Source organism: Aquarana catesbeiana, linkage group LG03 (assembly GCF_042186555.1).
Source record: "Aquarana catesbeiana isolate 2022-GZ linkage group LG03, ASM4218655v1, whole genome shotgun sequence".
NCBI lineage: Eukaryota > Metazoa > Chordata > Amphibia > Anura > Ranidae > Aquarana > Aquarana catesbeiana.
In genome coordinates, this window is record NC_133326.1 from 309,930,718 (window position 1) to 309,952,154 (window position 21,437).

The 21,437-nt window shown below is 45.4% G+C and overlaps 1 protein-coding gene across 1 annotated transcript in view; it reads right to left on the reverse strand.

The window, feature by feature from the left end:
* The window catches only part of NEDD1 (NEDD1 gamma-tubulin ring complex targeting factor), a 149,674-nt gene extending 134,355 nt beyond the window's left edge, over positions 1 to 15,319 (reverse strand). The window contains exons 1-2 of the mRNA XM_073620264.1: positions 15,181 to 15,319; positions 5,415 to 5,558 (exon numbers count right to left, since the gene is read on the reverse strand). Of these exons, the coding sequence (XP_073476365.1) occupies positions 5,415 to 5,558; positions 15,181 to 15,268 (232 nt within the window). The 5' untranslated portion in view covers positions 15,269 to 15,319. The remainder of the gene's footprint in view (positions 1 to 5,414; positions 5,559 to 15,180) is intronic.
* Between the last annotated feature and the right edge of the window lie 6,118 nt (positions 15,320 to 21,437).

The following is a 21,437-nucleotide window of genomic DNA, read 5'->3' on the forward strand; positions in this document are numbered from 1 at the left end:
GTCACAAGAACACCAGCTACCAACAGAACCACATTGAGAAAAAAAAAGCAAATAAGAAAAAAAAAATAAAAACGCATTTAAACATTTTAAGAGGGACACCATTTAATACATTCACAAATATTAACCATGAGGGCAAAATGATGTCTCTAATATCCAATCTGACAAAAATGTATTACAGTATGTCCATCCATTTATTACAAAAAGTGGAATCTCTTTCCTCATTGTTGTAACAGTCAAATATAAAATATCTGTAATAATTTAAAATGGGATTGATGCATTCAAAAAAGTGTATTTTTTCCACGAAAAAAAAAAAAATTGTGCTTTAAAAACTGCTGCACAAATACCGGGTGACAAAAAAATAAAAATAAATTGCAAAACCCACCAATTTATTCTCTATGGCCTCTGCTTTACTAATATATAATATAATATGTTTGGGGTTTTTTAAAAAAATTCTGTCAAAAAAAAAAAAAATGGATTGTTACATGTAAACAAAAAGTGCCAGAAAGGGCCTGGAACTGAAGTGGTTAACCACAATATTATGGCATGCTTATAGACATACCTTTGCAAAAGAAGAACTAAAAGACAGATACTAAGCTCTGCTGTAACTGTCCGATGCCAGTGAGGTCCCTTGCCTGGGTGTGGGCAGCAGTCTTTAGCCATTGTGATTGGCCAGTAGTATGATGCCATTGATCCCTGCACACTGGCAACGTGCCAGAAAGGTAATCTGATCTGCAGAAATTTTTAAATAGGCGGGTAAGTTTATCTTGTTGCAGAAGACACCTTGCATATCTTCTGCAATAAAAGAAAGCGCCTGCTCGTAAGTTTCCTCTTAACATTAGCTCTGCTATAAGGATCAATTCACACATAATGTAGTCTGGCACAGAACACGCATTTTTGTGCATTGAGGCACACTGCACTAGGCAGTCCAAAATAAATGTACTGTATCAGACAAAAATAAGTCCATTTATAAATCTGCACCTCAATTTAAGGACTCGTGGAGTGCTATGTAAAATATTTAAAAAGGTACATGTAAGCACCTCTAGGTTTCTGCCTTTCACCAGATCAGCTGTATGCAACTTTTAAATACAGCACAAGTCCACTTTCAGAGCAACTCCAGACAACAGGTGAAACAGGTTATGATCATACCGCTGCTTGGAAGAAAAAAAAATATCAATGAATAAAAACAAAATGCACTTTTGTAAAGCATGGTGATAAATGTGTGTATTGCAGTGGTTCTCAACCTGGGGGTCGGGACCCCCTCGGGGGTCAAATGACGATTTGCCAGGGGTCACCAAATCCTGGGCTGTTCCTGAAGCCCGCACCGCTCTCCCAGCCTTTTTGCCGCCGCCCAGCAGGGCTGACCCTGGAGCCTGTGGGAGCCCAGCTGGGCTGTTCCTGGAGCCCGCAGCTGCCCATTCAACCTCTTCCCAGCCGCTCATTCAGTTCACGGCATTGGTGGGGGGCAGAGACTAGAGGTCAGCTGACTGGTGAGAAATGTAAAGTGGGAGGGGCTGGAGGAGACCCTGATTTTGGCATAGGTGTCACTGCTACGAGACACCACAGAGCTGGAGACACAGTGAAGCCGGAGACACAGTGAGTAACACTACCTGTGATTAGAGTTGCCATTAAAAGTCCCCACTACAGTTCTCAGATCAGCAGATGACCTTGATCACGAGCACCTAAGTTGGCTGATCAGAACTCCCCCCAGCACTGCCACTCATCCCAATCCCCCCACCCCCCAAGGCGTAAGAGAAGGAATAAAATTAGAGAATACATGGAAGGGATAGGAAAAGAGGGGGAGGAACAAAGAAAAAGGGAGAGAAAGAATAAGAAAAAGATGGCTAGAGAGGGATGGGGAAAAAAACAAGAAATTAGGATAGAGAGAGATAAAAGGGAAAGAAAGGAGAACAAAGAGAGAGTAGTACATCCTAAAATGTACCATAAGGGGTTTTAATACTGTACAAGTGGAAGGGACTCAGGGAGCACTAAATGTCTGTTTGTTAGGGGGCCGGGGCACAAATTACATGTCTTGCCTTGGGTGCTGACAACCCATGCTACGAAAATAATTTTACTGTTAGGGGTCCCCACAACTTGGGAAATTTTATCAAGGGGTCACGGCACTAGAGGGTTGAGAACCACTGGTGTATTGCTCTGTTGGCTGCTTTGGGATTTTGGATTCCTGTGAAAAGAAGAGTTTGCTTTGCAAAAAAAACGAAATAAGGGATGAAAGCACAGTCAAGTGACCCAAAGTTACTGCAGGCTCCACACCACCACATGAATTTTTTTGGATGGTTCCTCTTTTGCTGTCGGGCCCTGCTCTTCATTTTGCATCTCTGGTGGCAATACCATTTTTGCAATTTTTCACTTCTAGTGTTTAGAGTCTGTAAATCCCCTGACCCCACCAAACCATACATTTTGTGAAGCTCATGACCAACAGAAGAGAAAAAAAAAAAAAACAAACAGATGGCACTACCGATTTTGTACATCCCGTGCTAGCTGCACAAATGTTTATCAAAACAATATTTTAGATAAAAAATTACTCTTGACAGGAACCTGCTCTCACATAAATTGCCTAGGCAATCCCTCCCTCCTGCCCATGGCCGCAGCAGGTCCCAGAAAGTTGCGGGACCACTCATAGGGAGCAGCGCGACTCATGCATGTACAATGGGCAGGCACAGGCGGATGCCCACAATTAACATGCCGGCACCAGGGACTGAAGATCAGTGAAGAAATTGGTTTGGGTAGTTTAGTAACTCCCTTTCAGAAGCCAGGCTGTCAGAGAAAGTTGGTCTATAGACCGATGCATCACTGATGTATGATGTATGGCTTGCATGGCAACTTCAAGGGTTTTGCAATGCTCAGTTTGTGCAGCCCCATGAAATATGCCTAATTGCACAGAAAAGTGCAATTAGTATCACTTTTATGCCAGACGATTTTTTCTTCTGAATGATTCTTGGTGTTAGCCAAAAAACAAGGGAAAAATCATACATTAGCTCTCCTTCCCAAAGGTTGTGATAAAGCGTCTACTCCAAACTGTTCCTGTCTTTCTGTAGAGATAAATAGTTCTTTGCTTTCTTTTTATGTTCCCATGGGATGCAAAAAGGTCCACTTGTGCGATTCCTTTTGATCTTACATCTCGAACAGCCTCCGCCTGGTGAAAATACATGGCGCAAAGGACAGGCCGAACGGGAGTGCATTGAACTGAAAATAGAGGGTTTCACCCAGGCCCTTCACCGCAAATTCAAGGAATTTTTGGGACATTTCTCTGATTGGTGTGTGGAGATATGCATCCCTCAAATCCAGGGTAACCACAAATACTCCTGAAGACATTTCCTTTGCGGAATACATCAATTCCATTTCGAATTTCTTGTATCCAACAGCTACATTCACATGCTTGAGGTTCAGAATTAGGTGGCATTTCCGTGAGGGCTTTTTTTTATCTCAGCTGGCAGAAATAATTTTTACTACAAAATATTTGCAAATATTACTTATGCAAATATTTATTGCTTTTTTGCTGAATCTGGAGTTTAAGTACAAACAGCAAAAGAAACACACCAACAGACACTTGTTATTGCCTGCATGCTTAAAGTAGAGTTCCACCCCCCAAAAAAAAATAAAAAAAAAACATTGAGAAATTTTTTTTTTTTTACTCACCTTTAAATGCCTGTTGCTAGGGGGTCCCTCGTAGTCTGCCTCCTGACGTCACTTCCCATGGCGCAGGAAGGGGGATCACCTCTCCACCCTCCCTCTTGTCAATCATCTTAGACACGTGACCGGTCCCAGATGATTGCGGGGCCAGTGACGGCGCGCGGCTCTCGCATGCGCAGTGGGTGCCCAGCTGTGAGGCCACAGCCGGACGCCCACAGTTGAAATGCCCCAGGCGCCGCCGAGCGGAGGGGGGGGACGAGCGGGGCTTCGATCCCCCGCATCGCTGGACCCTGAGACAGGCAAGTGTCCAATTAAAAGTCAGCAGCTGCAGTATTTGTAGCTGCTGACTTTTAATTTTTTTTTTTTTTTTTTAAATGGGAACCCCGCTTTAAGGGCAACCATGTAAGACCCCAGTACTCCTAATATTGAGGGTGCTCTGTACACCAAATCAAGTTGCCAAAGCTGCCTAGGCACATGTTGCTATTGATCCATTGCTGTTGTGGGTGACCTTCAAAGTCCACAGCATTGTGCAACTAACAGGGTAGGACCAACACACTAAAAGACTTGGCCATTTATATAAAATAAAAATCAGGTTTTATGGCTACTTGGTTGATATACAGCAGATCTGAAAGTTTTATTTTCTGTCCACACCTTCATAGTTTTACCGGCCTTTCTGGAAATCATGCAGCTGGACCAAGTTTTACAAACTGACCGTACGATTTACCCCCAATTGTGCAGCAATCCAATCAAGGAGGCACTTGCACTATATACTAGATTTTGCTAAACCGACAGATAAAATCTTAAAAGTAAAACTGGTTTATGTGTAACCAGCTTAAACTGAATCATTCCTCCACTATGGCCATCAAAAAGTCCTGCCTAATAGCAAGCACAAGAAGGTGCATGCAGATAAAAACCTCTTATCCAGAAATGCCTCCAGCGTACCCCTTTGACTTTGCTATGAAGATCTTAAACTCTTGCATTAGGGCATAAACCACAACAACTAACCACCAGTCCCCCTGTCCAGTAAGAGGGCCTTGATGTTCTGCCAGCTTGGCAAAAACACGGCTCCACCTGCTAATTGCAACTGTAAATATGAAATAAACAAATATTTTATTTACATGTAACACAAAAAGCATTAATAAAAAGATTGTTATACATCTAAAATATACATTTTATCTCTAGTCGCATGACAGCAAAAAAAAAAAAATTGCAATAAAACAGGCATCAATAGAAATAGAACTTCTCTGCCAATATGCCAAAAGAAATGCATACAAGTGAATATGGCCACGCACAACCAAATAAAACAGTGACTGGACAAGGCTAAAAGTACATTGGGCTTGATTTACTAAAGGCAAATATACTGTGCACTGCAAATGCACTTGCTCCAGAGCTTCGTAAATGAGGTAAAGCTTCACTTTGCAAAGAATACTCTATCACATGCAAGGAAAAGTAAAAACTGTATTTTTGCTTGTACATGATTTTACAATAGAAATCAGCAGAGCTCCCCCTCAGATCTAGAGCAAATGTGCTTGCGGTATATTAGTAAAGTAACCTCTGTGTGTGTAAACATAGGCAATATAATTGGTTTAAAAGAGGAAAATAGATAAACCAACATAAATATAATAATTATATTCAGACATTACATATTGTGCTTTGTATTACAGCTCAAAGTTTGTTACATTTTAGAAAAATAAACAAATGAACCACAAAAAAAAAAAAAAAAAAAAAAAAAGGTAGTGTAACAGCCTGCACACGTCAAAGGATACTGTTTCTGCTCCAACACAGCGAAGATACGGGATGTGATGTACTGTGGGGATTGAATTGCTCTACCAGTGTCATGGATGACGAATCCCATATTTTAATATCATCACCAGCTGAAGCAAGTCTGATGCTGTCCTGCATGGTTATTCCTACATATGAAGGATAATAATGAGAACTATTAAATACAAATCCTGGAAAACTCTAGGATGACATGCAATTCATAGAAAGGCAATTTCCCTGCATTACTGCCTACATAAATAAATAGTCACAACACAATACTATTTCCTTGGGTCCAGCAAGTTTTGGCTTTATGCAGCTCCATACCAACAGTAGATCTTGAAAGCTAAATCACCAGAACATGACGAGACTCCCCCAACCGCCCTTATAAGTAATTGTCAAGTAAACATGCACCCAAAATGCTTTAAGCCCCCTATAACTGGTCATTGTAATGCAGTCTATTGTAGGTCAGTGCATCTTTTGTTCAGTGAAGTAATCACAGCAATCACAGTAGCAAACCCTGTAATGTAAGCAGACATCAAGCTTTTCCCCATTGCAGAACAGGGATCCTCAGTAAAGGCCCATACACACGGTCAGAAAATCTGAAGATAACTTAGTCCGATGAACGATCTGCCGATTATCCGATCGTTAGAATGCTGCTTTTGACAGCCGATTATGAATTTTCAGCAGACAAAAACTAGATGTGCAGGCTTGAAAATTTTTGTCTGATGTGACCACAACATCCATATTTTTATTTCATTAATACGGTTTTCTGACAAAAAAAATCTGAAGAGCAAGACTAGGCATGCTCAGAAATGAAAGAACACAACAAAACAATTCAACACATTAAACCACTTCTGATGTTGAATTCTGTCAGAAAAATTTCTGATGGTGAGTACGCTCTTCACTTTCAATTTGAAACTAGCATCAAATTTTTTGGGAAAAGGGACACTTTCATGAATTTTAAAAAATCCAAACAGTAAAGTTACCCCAATTTTTTAGTATAATGTGAAAGATGATGTTATGCCGAGTAAATGGATACCAAACATGTCATGCTTTATAATTGCACGCACTCGTGGAATGGCGACAATCTACGGTACCTAAGAATTTCCATAGGCGACGCTTTAAAAAATTTTTACGGTTACCAGGTTAGAGTTACAGCGTTTGCTGCGCGAGCTCGCGGGGATGGGAGCGCTTTAAAAAAAAATTTTTTCCCCTTATTTATTTTATTCATTTTTATATTTATAAATTGTGTTTAACCACTTCCATACAGGGAATTTTCACCCCCTTCCTGCCCAAGCCAATTTTCAGCTTTAAGCGCTGTCACACTTTGAATAACAATTGCGCGGTCATGCAACACTGTACCCAAATGAAATTTTTATCATTTTTTCCCCACTAATAGAGCTTTCTTTTGGTGGTATTTGATCACCCCTGCGGTTTTTATCTCTTGCGCTATAAACAAAACAAGAGTGACAAGTTTGAAAAAAACACTATATTTTTTACTTTTTGCTATAATAAATATCCAATTTATTATTTTTTTTTAAACAAATTTTTCCCTCAGTTTAGGCCGATACATATTCTTCTACATATTTTTGATAAAAAATATCGCAATAAGCGTATATTTATTGGTTTGCGCAAAAGTTATAGCGTCTACAAAATAAGGGGCTAGATTTATAGCATTTTTATTATTTTTTTTTTTTTTTTACTAGTAATGGCGGCGATCTGCGATTTTTATCGTGACTGCGATATTGCGAGGGACACATCGGACAATTTTGACACATTTTTGGGACCATTCACATTTATACAGCGATCCGTGCTATAAAAATGAATTGATTACTGTATAAATGTGACTGGCAATGAAGGTGTTAACCAGGAGGGGGCGCCGTAGGGTTAAATGTGTTCCTAAGGAGTGATTCTAACTGTGGGGGGAGGGGATTCACAAGGGGAGGAGACCGATCGGTGTTCCTCTGTACAAGGAACACACCATCGGTCTCCTCCCATCTGACAGGCCAAGCACCGGGACCTGAGCGATGCAGCGCGCGCGTCCCCTATGGATCCTGGAAGGCAGCGCCGTCATATGACGGCGGCCCAGGATATCATCTGCACCGTCCCGCCGTCATATGACAGTGGGCGGGCAGCAAGTGGTTAAAAAAAAATTTTTTTTTTGATGACTTTTATTGCTGTCACAAGGAATGTAAACATCCTTTGTGACAGTAATAGGTGGTGACAGGTACCCTTTATGGAGGGATCCTTCGTTTGCACAGCGATTCTGAATACTGTGTGTTTTTTTTTAAACTGGCGCCATTGGCAGCCGAGTAAACGGGAAGTGACATCATGACGTCGCTTCCGTGTTTACTATTAGGAGGCTGGAAAGAAGCTGCCCACGGCTTCGTTCCAGCCCGCCCCCAGCCACCGGAGACGGCCGATTGGTCATCGGGCCTCCCGATGGAACGGGAGGCCCGGTAAGAGTGGCAGGAGTGGGGGACGTCCCCTCCCGCTCCTCCGGTATAACAGCCGGGCGGCTTTTAGCCGCATCGGTTGTTATACTCGGATAGCCGATCGCCCGCTCTAAACAACGGTACCGGGATGATGCCTGCAGCTGCGGGCATCATCCCGGTATAACCCTGGAAAGCAGAGTATGCACATCTGCGTACGCTCGGTGGGAAGGGGATATAATTACTCAAAGTGGTTCTAAAGGCGTTTTACCTTCATGCATTCTATGCAGCCCCTCCCTTCCCCAATACATACTTAAAGCAGAGTTCCACCCAAAAGTGGAACGTCCGCTTTAACTACTTCAATACAGGGCAGTTCCCGCCTTCCTGCCCAGGAAAATTTTCAGCTCTGTCACACTTTGAATGACAATTGCACGGTCATGCACATTGTACTCAAACTACATTTTTAAAATTTTCTTCCCACAAACAGTGCTTTCTTTTGGTGGTATGTGATAACTACTGGGGTTTTTATTTTTTGCTAAAACGAAGAAAGTCCAAAATATTTGAAAAAAAAAAAAAAGTTTTTCTTCGTTATAAAATTTTGTTTTCTCCTTCACTGAAGGGCACGGATGAGGCTGCACTGACAAGGCGGAACTGTTGGGTGCTGATAAGGTGGCACTGATGAGGAGGCACTAAAATGCAGCACTGATGGGTACTAGTAGATGGCACTGATGAGGTACTGATTAGCATCTGTGATGGGCACTGATTGCAGATGTGGTGGGTACCGCTGATGGGGCTGAGCTGAATTAATGTGCAGATTATCAGCGCAGACCCCCACCCCCCACCCCCCCCTCAGAAAGGAGAGCCACTGACCGGCTCTCCCTGTCAGTGCAGACTGAGGAAAGCCGTTTACCAGGACTACCTGTTTACACACTGTGATTGGGAGTATTAGGGAGGCTGAGGGGGGGAGCTGTACACTGAAGGCTTTTTATCTTCATGCATAAAGGTAAAAATCCTTCAGCCTTTACAACCACTTGCTTACTGGGCAATTTCACCCCCTTCCTGCCCAGGCCAATGTTCAGCTTTCAGCGCTGTCGCACTTTGAATAACTGCGCGGTCATACTACACTGTACCCATACGAAATTGTTATTTTTTTCACTCACTGGTATTTTATCACCGCTGGGATTTTTTTTTTTTTTGCTATACAAATGTATTTTATTGTGATTTTATGTGATAGACCAACACAAAGTGGCACATTTTACAAATAAATATGTGAAAAGTGTGGCATGCATTTGTATTCAGCCCCCTTTACTCTGATACCAGTAACTAAAATCTAGTGGAGTCAATTGCCTTCAGAATTGGTAAATAGTAGGGTTGTCCCGATACTAGTATCGGTATCAGCACGGATACCGAGCATTTGCCCAAGTACTTGTACTCGGGCAAATGCTCCCGATGCTTCCCCCGATACCTGGAAGTCAGCTGTGATCGGCGCGTGGGGGAGTTACAAGCTTCTCCCCCTGCGGCTTTAGTGACATACAGCGGTGATCGGTCACCGCTGACTGTCACTGCATCCTCCTCCATGCCCCCTCCGTTCCTCTGTCCCCCTCCGCTGTCACCCTCCGCTGTCCCCCTACATTACGCCATTCCTCTCTCTCCTTCTCTGTCCCCCTCCGCTGTCCCCTCCGTTCTGCTGTGCCTCTCCGCTGTCCCCCTCCGTTCCGCTCTCCTTCTCTGTCCCCCTCCGTTCTGCTGTGCCTCTCCGCTGTCCCCCTCCGTTCTGCTGTGCCTCTCCGCTGTCCCCCTCCGTTCTGCTGTGCCTCTCCGCTGTCCCCCTCCGTTCTGCTGTGCCTCTCCGCTGTCCCCCTCCGTTCTGCTGTGCCTCTCCGCTGTCCCCCTCCGTTCTGCTGTGCCTCTCCGCTGTCCCCCTCCGTTCTGCTGTGCCTCTCCGCTGTCCCCCTCCGTTCTGCTGTGCCTCTCCGCTGTCCCCCTCCGTTCTGCTGTGCCTCTCCGCTGTCCCCCTCCGTTCTGCTGTGCCTCTCCGCTGTCCCCCTCCGTTCTGCTGTGCCTCTCCGCTGTCCCCCTCCGTTCTGCTGTGCCTCTCCGCTGTCCCCCTCCGTTCTGCTGTGCCTCTCCGCTGTCCCCCTACGTTCTGCTGTGCCTCTCCGCTGTCCCCCTACGTTCTGCTGTGCCTCTCCGCTGTCCCCCTACGTTCTGCTGTGCCTCTCCGCTGTCCCCCTACGTTCTGCTGTGCCTCTCCGCTGTCCCCCTACGTTCTGCTGTGCCTCTCCGCTGTCCCCCTACGTTCTGCTGTGCCTCTCCGCTGTCCCCCTACGTTCTGCTGTGCCTCTCCGCTGTCCCCCTACGTTCTGCTGTGCCTCTCCGCTGTCCCCCTACGTTCTGCTGTGCCTCTCCGCTGTCCCCTTCCGTTCTGCTGTCCTCCTTTCCTTCTCTGTCCCCTCCGTTCTGCTGTGCCTCTCCGCTGTCCCCTTCCGTTCTGCTGTCCTCCTTTCCTTCTCTGTCCCCTCCGTTCTGCTGTGCCTCTCCGCTGTCCCCTCCGTTCTGCTGTTCTTCTCCTCCCTTTGTGAACAGACAGAGTCAGCTGACTCTGTTTATTCACATAACTGAAACATTGTAATCTCTTGTGATTACGATGTGTCAGTTTATGAATGGAGAGGAGCCGCTGTCTTCTCTCCATTCATTCTCAGTGCAGCTGAGGCTGCAGAGAAAGGGACTGGGGAATCTCTATCCTTGGTCTCTTTCTCTGTCTCAAGGGGGAGATATCAGAGGTCTGTTAAGACCCCTGATATCTCACCAAAGCCCCCCAACAGGGCCGATAAAAAAAAAAAAAAAAACACATATTGCAATAAAGAATAAAAAAAAATATTATTGTAAAAAATAAAAATTGTAAAAAAAACACACACACATACACCGTTCCCCCCTCCCGAAAAAAAAAGAAAGCACTGTTAAAAAAAAAAAAATAATAAAATAATAATCGGTATCGGCGAGTACTTGACAAAAAAGTATCGGTACTTGTACTCGGTCCTAAAAAAGTGGTATCGGGACAACCCTAGTAAATAGAGACCACCAGTGCGTAATTTAATCTCAGTATAAATACAGCTGTTCTGTGAAGCCCTCAGAGGTTTTTTAGCGAACCTTAGTGAACAAACAGCATCATGAAAGCCAAGAAACACACCAGACAGGTCAGGGATAAAGTTGTCGACAAGTTTAAAGCAGGGTTAGGTTATAAAAAAATATCCGAAACTTTCAAAATCGCACGGAGCACTGTTCAATCCATCATTCGAAAATGGAAAGAGTATGGCACAATTGCATACCTATTAAGACATGGCCGCCCACCTAAACCGACAGGCGGGGCAAGGAGAACATTAATCAGAGAAGCAGCCAAGAGGCCCATGGTAACTCTGGAGAAGCTGCAGAGATCCACAGCTCAGGTGGGAGAATCTGTCCACAGGACAACTATTATGCCGCGTATACACGATCGGACTTTCTGGCATACTTGGTCCGGCACACTTTCCGACGGACTTTATCCGCCAGGTGCGCCGGACTTTAAAACGGACGGACTTGCCCAAACACGACGAGACTTTCCGGCGGGCTACGTCCGCCCGTCTTTCCGACGGACTTTCAGAATGAATGGACTTGCCCACACACGGACAAGTCCATTCATTCTGAACGTGACTCAGGTACGACGGGACTAGAAAAGGAAGTCAATCTTGCCGATTTCATCGACTGTGACGTTTTGGGGGGCGTGGTCATCGGGTGATGTTGACCACGCCCCTTAAAACGTCACCGTCCCAGCATGCCCAGGGACTGTGACATCATAAGGGGGCAGGGTCGCAGCCTATATAAGTCACAACGGAGCGCTCAGAGAGCAGTCCAGCCGGAGAGAGCATTGTGTCAACATCTGGAGAGGAGAAGAGAAGAGGGAAGAAGACAAGAAGCCCAGAAGTCCGGACCTCCGCTGGCAAAAGAGCGGAGGAGTCGGCCGAAGAACTGGAACACCGGGAGAAGAGGCCGGAAAAGAAGCAACCGGACACCGGGAGAAGAGGAACCGGAGGGACCCCCGAAGCCAGAGGAAGACCCCCCCCGGAGCTGTTTAATAAATTATTTTAAAAACCTGTGTAGTGTGTTTTATTATTGACGCTTTTTCCCTAGGTGAATGGGTAGGGGTACCATGTACCCCATACTCATTCACATAGGGTGGGGGGCCGGGATCTGGGGGCCCTCTTATTATAGGGGGCTCCCGGATTCCGATAAGCCCCCCGCCCGCAGACCCCGACAACCAACGGCCAGGGTTGTCGGGAAGAGGCCCTTGTCCTCATCAACATGGGGACAAGGTGCTTTGGGGTGGGGGGGCCCCGCAGGGCGCCCCCTCCCCCAAAGCACCCACCCCCCATGTTGAGGGCATGCGGCCTGGTACAGATCAGGAGGGGGGGCGCTTGCTCGTCCCCACCCCCTTTCCAGACCGGCCGGGCTGCGTGCTCGGATTGGGGTCTGGTATGGATTTTAGGGGGGACCCCACGCCGTTTTTTCGGCGTAGGGGGTTCCCTTTATAATCCATACCAGACCTAAAGGCCTGGTATGCCCCGCGCTCACCGCAATAGGAAAATTTGTTTTTCCTATTGCAGCAAGCGCAAAATGCAATACCCTACCCTTGCGTCGTATCTGGTCCGTTGGACCAGCATACAGACGAGCGGTCTTTCCGCCAGAAACTGAGTCTGACGGAAAGATTTAAAACATGTTTCAAATCTAGGTCCGGCGGGCTTTTGGGAAAAAGTCCACCGGAAAAGTCCGCCGGAGCCTACACACGGTCGGATTGTCCGGCGGACTCTGGTCCACCGGACCAAGTATGCCGGAAAGTCCGCTCATGTGTACGCGGCATTAGTCCTTCACTCCACAAATCTGGCCTTTACGGAAGAGTGGCAAGAAGAAAGCCATTGTTGAAAGAAAGCCATAATAAGTCCCATTTGCAGTTTGCGAGAAGCCATTTGGGGCACACAGCAAACATGTGGAAGAAGGTGCTCTGGTCAGATGAGAACAAAATTGGACTTTTTGGCGGAAAACTAACACTGCACATCACCCTGAACACACCATCCCCACCGTGAAACATGGTGGTGGCAGCATCATGTTGTAGGATGCTATTCTTTGACAGGGAAGCTGGTTGGAGTTGATGGGAAGATGGCCAGAGCCAAATACAGGGTAATCTTAGAAGAAAACCTGTTAACCTGCAAAAGAGGTTGAGCTTCCAGTAGGACAACGACCCTAAACATATAACCAGAGCTACAACTGAAGGGTATAGATCAAATTATATTCATGTGTTAGAATGGCCCAAAGGCCAGACCAAAATCCAATTTAGAATCTGTGGAGAGACTTGAAAATTACTGTTCACAGATGCTCTCCATCCAATCTGACAGAGCTTGGGCCATTTTGCAAAGAATGGGCAAAAATTTCACTCTCTTTTGCAAGTGGAGGCAATATTAGCAGCACGTGTTAAAAAAAAAAAAAAAAAAAAAAAAAACACAAGCTGGCTAAAAAGGTTTAAATGTCATACAAACACTTTTGGAAGGTAAATTGTACAATTTTTTTTTATTATTTTTTTTTAAAGATCTATACCACAGACAAAAAAAAAAAAAAAGAGGCCAGCTGTGGTGGAGCGATGAACGCTGAGGGATTAGAATCCAAATAAAAGGAGAGTAGAGAGCAATGGATTCATACATTCTGTAGGGGGACAGGACAAAAGGGGTGCCTCCCTGAATACTGGGGAGAGTATACGTAGTGTACCGCAGAAAGATGCCAGCTTCCCCCACAGTGTATGCCAGTAAGATGCCACCTTCCCCCACATACTGTACCCAAGATGCCAGCTTTCCCCACATAGTGTAAACCAGTAAGATGCCAGCTTCAATCACAGTGTACCCCAGTAAGATGCCAGCTTTCCCACATGGTGCACCCCAATAAGATGCCAGCTTTCCCACATGGTGCACCCCAATAAGATGCCAGCTCCCCCCACAGTGCGCCCCAATAAGATGCCAGCTCCCCCCACAGTGTGCCCCAGTAAGATGCCAGCTCCCCCCACAGTGTGCCCCAGTAAGATGCCAGCTCCCCCCACAGTGTGCCCCAGTAAGATGCCAGCTCCCCCCACAGTGTGCCCCAGTAAGATGCCAGCTCCCCCCACAGTGTGCCCCAGTAAGATGCCAGCTTCCCTCACATAGTGAACCCCAGTAAGATGCCAGCTTCCCTCACATAGTGTACCCCAGTAAGATGCCAGCTCCCCCCACAGTGCACCCCAATAAGATGCCAGCTCCCCCAATAGCGTACACCAGTAAGATGCCAGCTACCCTTAATAGTGTACACCAGTAAGATGCCAGCTTACCTCACATAGTGTAAACCAGTAAGATGCCAGCTTCCCTCACATAGTGTACCCCAGTAAGATGCCAGCTTCCCTCACATAGTGTACCCCAGTAAGATGCCAGCTTCCCTCACACAGTGTACCCCAGTAAGATGCCAGCTCCCCCAATAGCGTACAACAGTAAGATGCCAGCTACCCTTAATAGTGTACCCCAGTAAGATGCCAGCTTCCCTCACATAGTGTACCCCAGTAAGATGCCAGCTTCCCTCACATAGTGTACCCCAGTAAGATGCCAGCTTCCCTCACATAGTGTACCCCAGTAAGATGCCAGCTTCCCTCACATAGTGTACCCCAGTAAGATGCCAGCTTCCCTCACATAGTGTACCCCAGTAAGATGCCAGCTTCCCTCACATAGTGTACCCCAGTAAGATGCCAGCTTCCCTCACATAGTGTACCCCAGTAAGATGCCAGCTTCCCTTACATAGAGTACCCCAGTAAGATGCCAGCTTCCCTCACATAGTGTACCCCAGTAAGATGCCAGCTTCCCTCACATAGTGTACCCCAGTAAGATGCCAGCTTCCCTCACATAGTGTACCCCAGTAAGATGCCAGCTTCCCTCACATAGAGTACCCCAGTAAGATACCAGCTTCCCCCGGTGTATCAGTGTGATGACAGGGCAGGCTCTATGTAAGCTCCCTGAAAGTCAGAAGCCATGTCTTAGTGTGCACATTAGTGTGTGAGGAAGGTCAGCTCACACAGTAAACACAGGAGTGTCTCAGCTGCAATGCAACAAGCAGTCACACGGCTCCCTGGCACTGTGACACCAAACTTACCACTAAACTATTCAAACCTCCCGCCATAACTACGTCCAGCTACCTCCCCCCAGGGTACAGCATTGTCCGGGCTTTACAACGAACTAAGGACTGACAGACTACACAGGTGAGCTCTGAGACCCCCTCAGCATCCCCTGTACATCCTCACCTTTCAGCCGCTCTCCTCCCCCGCCTCCCCTGGGCTGCACTGAGGCCCCGAGGTGCGTCGTGACGTCACGCGACCCGTCTCCCTGCATCCCGCGCACTAACACAAGTTGCGTGCGCGGGCAGGTCAGCGCCGGGGACGCGCGGCTATCTCTAAGTTTGTTTCGTTTTGTGGACGGAGTGTGGACTGGGGCAAAAGTTTAGAAGTGTTGGGGAAACGCGAAGTTTGATTGGGGGTGTAGTTAGGTGAACCAAAAGTTCGTTTGTGTGTTACAAATATGGCTAAGTATGAGTTACTGTACTAGTTGAAGTATAACTAAAGGCACGGATATAGTGGATAGAGCTTAGAGCACCTGTCAGGTTTTATTGCTATCTGTATATGGATACGGCGCAAAATTCCAGGGTAAAAATAGGGTTAGGGTGGGCTGGACTATGGCTAATAATTCGGCACAGAGAAAATCTCCTTAGAGTGGTTGCAGCTCCTCATTAACAAGCCATGAAGCGATATTAAAGACTTGTTTTTTTGTTTTAAATAACAAACATGTCTATACAGTACTTACCTGCTCGGGTTCCCCTCCGGTGTTCCTGGCCCCTCCCTCCTGCTGGGTGCCCCCACAGTAAGCAGCTTGCTCTGAGGGCACCCAAGCAGGCACACTCCTGAGCCACAGCTCTGTGTGTCCATTCACACACGGAGCCACGGCTCGGCGCCGCCCCTCTCCGTCTTCTGATTGGCTCACTGGCAGTGATTGACAGCAGCGGGATCCAATGACTCCCCCTGCTGCCAACAGCCGATCAGGAGTGCGAGTCCCCTGCTCTCATGGACAACGCTGGATCAAGATGGGGCTCGGGTAAGTATTTGGTGAAGCGGCCGCACACAGAAGGTTTTTTACCTTCATGCAAATAATGCATGAAGGTAAAAAACCTTGTGCCTTCACAACCACTTTGAGTCTGACCTGATGCACAGATAGGAAAGAAAAGAAAGAGTGTTGCCATTTAAAAACTCATGCACTCACTACATAAGTTGGAGATAAAGCACATCACAAAAACTTTCCTTGCTGAGTTTGGCCGGGGATCGCAGAGTAAAGTGGGGTACACAGTATGAAAAAATCTAAAGAAAAATTCTATACGAGGAACGATTATTTGATTTTCATATAGTGTACACAACTTTTGACATCCGATTAAGACTTTCCAAACAAAAATTTCTGAAGGGACAAACTCAAAATGTTTCTCGTACGTGAACAGAACTAATGATTTTCATTTAATGTGTACTGTTTTCATATGAGAAATATTGGATAGGAAAGACTGCATAATCAAAAACAATAAACAACAAAAAATAGCCTTTGTCATTCGAGAATTCTCGTACAATTAGTACCATCCTCGGTTTCAGCCTGCTGTGAAATATCGAGGAAAAACAGACAATTGTTTCTAAGAGAGCTTTTACACCAAGCCGCCTAGGGCGTCAGCGGTAAAGCGGCACTATTTTTAGCGCCGCTTTACCGTTGTTTTAGCGGCGCTATTCGGCCGCTAGCGGGGCAGTTTTAACCCCCCTCTAGTGGCCGAAAAGGGGTTAAAGCCACCCGCAAGACGCCGCCTGAGCGTCGTTTTGGCAGCAGTATCGCAGCGCTGCCCCATTGATTTCAATGGAGCCGCTTTTTTTCAGGCGCTATGCAGGTGCTATTTTTACCGCTGTAGCGCCTGAAAAACGCCGACAGTGTGAAAGGGGTCTTATAGTGTGTGGCTTTAGGCAGAGAGACGCCCAGTATGCAGAGCTGTGCCAGGAAGTTACTGGATAGTCAATGTTCACTGGGCCTGACAAAGGAGCACAGAGGATCCGAAGCACATAGCCCCTCCCATCCACGCCGTCATCCTTACAACATATGCCAGCAGCAGCGGAAACAAACCAAATCTGCTTGTGGGTAGGTGCAGTTTGATGCGGCGGCTGAGAACACACAGAGTAAAAGTGCAGTTTCAAGAATGTATTATAACAAAGTCCAGCAAAAACAGACAGGCCTGGTGTAAAAGCAACCCGACTGGAAGTGCTCACAAGTTGTAACAGCAAAGTAAAATGGTGGACATGTGGTGGACCACATGTGCCAACAGCATCTGTCTCGAGGTATGGAATGCGGCCTGTAAGAAAGGGAAGGAAGGGGTCAAGAGGAGATCCCCCCAAAAAAAGATGGTCCGCTCAAGAACAAACAGTTGAACCTACAAAAACTTTATTGTGTCACAATATGTAGAAACATAATCCAACAACCATGTGTATTTAAAAAATAGGGCAGATAAAAGTCCTATTGTGTGCTGGTGGCCACCACAGACATTACACATATATCTCATGCATTCATGCACTCACACTCATCAATTAAAGTCACTAGAGACCCGGGTCTATACTATTTCACTGGAATTCCAGAGCTGGATTGGCTACATGAGTGGGTAGACTAGGTCCTTGTAGGTAAAGTGCAAGTGCTAATACACAACAAAAGTCCCCTCGGATGTGAACCAATGGCTGGTTAGACATATGTATGTGTCATTCAACCAGAGCCAAGGAAGGAAACGGTGTCCTGATTGTGTGGTGAACAATTGCAACTCAAGCAACTCAAGCAAATCAGCGAGTGACATGTGAGACGTAACCTATGCAAGACAGTGGCCCATGACCTCATTCCATCCCAGCTTGCCTCGATCATTTGGCTACCAACCAACTGATTGAATTGAAGCCGCACTGCCCCCAGATTATGAAATTTTCATATTTTAAATTATAATCTGTACAACAGATTATTCTGTTGTTCCATGTGCGGGTAATACCAGTGTAATGCCTATATGTAACTACATATCCGGACTATCCGGAATCACTTTGTACTAAGTTGTCTCATGCGACTTCACAGGCAATCTCACTGGTAACAATGTTTTTATCCCGTGTGTGGATGACAATACATGGGACGTGAGCTGCCATTTAATCTGGCCAAAGCGATGGTTGGTTGCATATATTCATACTCATTATTTTCATTCCGTGTGTGTATGCCATGCAATTTTTGATCAACTATTGGGACATCTTTGTTTATTGTCAGGATGTTGATATGTGTTGCAATTTAATTCGGAACAATAGACTGTTCCCTCTTGCTTCCATATATCACTATTTTGACTATCTTATTATTACTATTATTATTTAGTATATGGTTATATATGCACGGTCTGTTTTTGGAAATGCAGCATTCCTCAATTGGCTTTTATGTATTGATAGCAGTTGCTTGACAAGCCTTTTTCCGTTATTTCATGATGGTAAGAGATGCAATATTCAAATCTGACCACATACACAAGTCAATCAGATTGAATCTTTATGTATCCACTACCCTCAATGGTTTTGTCTAAATAGATGTATGTATGGGTGTGATTGGCACATTTTTGGTGATTGCAATTATGGTCAAGCTATGGTATTCAGGTGTTAATTATGAAGACAGGAAATTGAACACTAGCCTTCTGGCTATTTAAACATCCAGCTACTGATACCACATTAGCTCTGAAGAAGCTTGGCAACAAGCGAAAGCGCTCAGCATTTGACCCATGTGCAGGTGGCACACAGACTCTCACACTCTAACTACAATATCCTTCCAAATTGGATGTGAACATCCCTAACGATCCTGATCGGATCAATCAAGATTTGGGATATCAGGTGAAACCTCTGCGGTGAACACGGACGCCGAGCGTCTCTCCGGATTGTTTATACCATTGGATATGAGACACTAACAATCTTGACCCTTGTGACTCACCTTACCTTCTGCCGGAGGATACCCGGAAGTAACCTGCTCATGCCCACAACAAGCTAATACCGCATGAACGTGTTTTCAAACCCACACGAACGCGGCCATCAGCAACTCCTTTGGGCTCTACTCCTTCTTCACTGAAGACGTCAGACGGTGAGCTAAAATGTACCCTCACATTCATGAGGCATTTTGTTTATGGCCATTTTCCGTCCATCCTTAAAAGCCCTCTATGTGAGGTTGCTTGAGTTGCAATTGTTCACCACACAATCAGGACACCGTTTCCTTCCTTGGCTCTGGTTGAATGACACATACATATGTCTAACCAGCCATTGGTTCACATCCGAGGGGACTTTTGTTGTGTATTAGCACTTGCACTTTACCTACAAGGACCTAGTCTACCCACTCATGTAGCCAATCCAGCTCTGGAATTCCAGTGAAATAGTATAGACCCGGGTCTCTAGTGACTTTAATTGATGAGTGTGAGTGCATGAATGCATGAGATATATGTGTAATGTCTGTGGTGGCCACCAGCACACAATAGGACTTTTATCTGCCCTATTTTTTAAATACACATGGTTGTTGGATTATGTTTCTACATATTGTGACACAATAAAGTTTTTGTAGGTTCAACTGTTTGTTCTTGAGCGGACCATCTTTTTTTGGGGGGATCTCCTCTTGACCCCTTCCTTCCCTTTCTTACATATGCTTTATGGTCCATTGAACAACCGTTTGACAGCTAGTCAGCTACATACCACTGAGTTATATGATTAATGATACGGGTGACATGAGAGACATATTAATCTGATTAATTACCACAGTGGGAGGGAATTCCCCTCCCCCCGTTTGTCACCCTAGAACCTACTATTGGACGACTTTAAGGTGTCCTTCCCCCCCCTTTCTTTTCATATGGAATGCGGCCTGGCCCGTCTGCAGCCAAACAGGTAGGCGTCCAAGGAGGATGGTTTGTCACTGCACTTTCCCTTCTCCTCCAGAACCTTTCCCTGGCACTGACAGACAGGGGACCTGTCGCTACTCTAGCCACTCACAAAATGCATGCCAAACCCAGGAGCCAGGGTCTTAAATGGACTCTGCCTGACCCAAGATGACCGCCAAAGTCATATGTGGTGCCAGCATCCTCTGACTGAGGAAACAATAAAAGAAAATAGATTCCTCTCGACTTCCTCCTCCACCTGCATTGCCACTAAAGACGAGCACCACCTGTAGTGGAGAAAGTAGACTGCTCCTGACTACACGCTGAAGCCTTCCAGAAGTCCTCAGTGCCTCTGTTCCAGCTTGCATTTCAGCGTGACTCTGGTCCTAATGTTTAACATCCAGCAGCTTCCCGGTGCAGCTTTGCATACAGGCCATCTCCCTGCCTTACGCTGTGATCCCTGGCCGCTTCCCAGACGAACTATGCATGGAAAACCTTTGTGATGTGCCTTATCTCCAATTTATGTAGTGAGTGCATCAGTTTTTAAATCTTTGTTAACTTAATAAACGGCTACACATAGTTGGTGGCGCCCTCACTTTTTTTTAGTTTACCGTTGTCTGTGCTTCTGTTAGGGAGATCCCCTGCATTCTTTCTGTCCTGTTCACTTTTATCGATGAAAGTAAAGAAAATCACACATTTTGAGTTGTTCCCAGGGGCCTAGGATGTCCTACTGGTTTGGGTTGGTCCCGTGTTGGTAAGCTTTACATATCCATTCAATTTGGGGAAATATATACAGAGTGAAAATCGTATGTTATATGCTATTTAATTTGAGTTCCTGATTTTGGATTGGCTCACCTCTATGGCAGACTTAGTTGGGTCTTTTGTTTGTCCAAATCGGTGTAACCAGTACTGTATTTATTTGTTTTTCTGTTTTGAAGCTTGATTATGTATGTATGTTTGTTTTCTATAGAGATATCTACACACAATATTCTCTGAAGCATACTCCTGAAGAAGCGGTCTCACCGCGAAACATGTAGAGGTTGAACTGACCTAGGACGACTTCTGGATCCCTCCTTCATGGATGGATACACGCCTATGTACTCAGTTCTTTTTCAGAGAATTTAGGATATGTATATTGTATTCTCTTTCTATAGGACATTTTTAATCATGCTTTTGTCTTAATAAATTAATATTTTTATACATATGTGTATGTGGGTCTTTGCCGTACCATGAAAGTCCATAGTTGCCTCAAATTTTCTGCTTTTGTCTCTCAAATTGATAGGATGACGGTACATTATTATATTTCAATTTGTTTAGTAGCGATAATTAATTTCAGGTTTTTTGCAGAATACAGAAAACAAATCTCATAGTGACTGAGTATGAACAGCATGTAATACAGCATTTATGTATTGCTTTATGATATGGGTTTAGTGATACTTTATCAACTGTGTTTGGATTGATGTTAAAGAAGAAGTATGGCCAAAACTCTTTTGGCCATTCTTCTCCTGTAGATCACAGGAGTACTATTACCTTTGTCCTCCTGTGGCCCAGAGTCAGCTGATAGAGGGCTGTTGC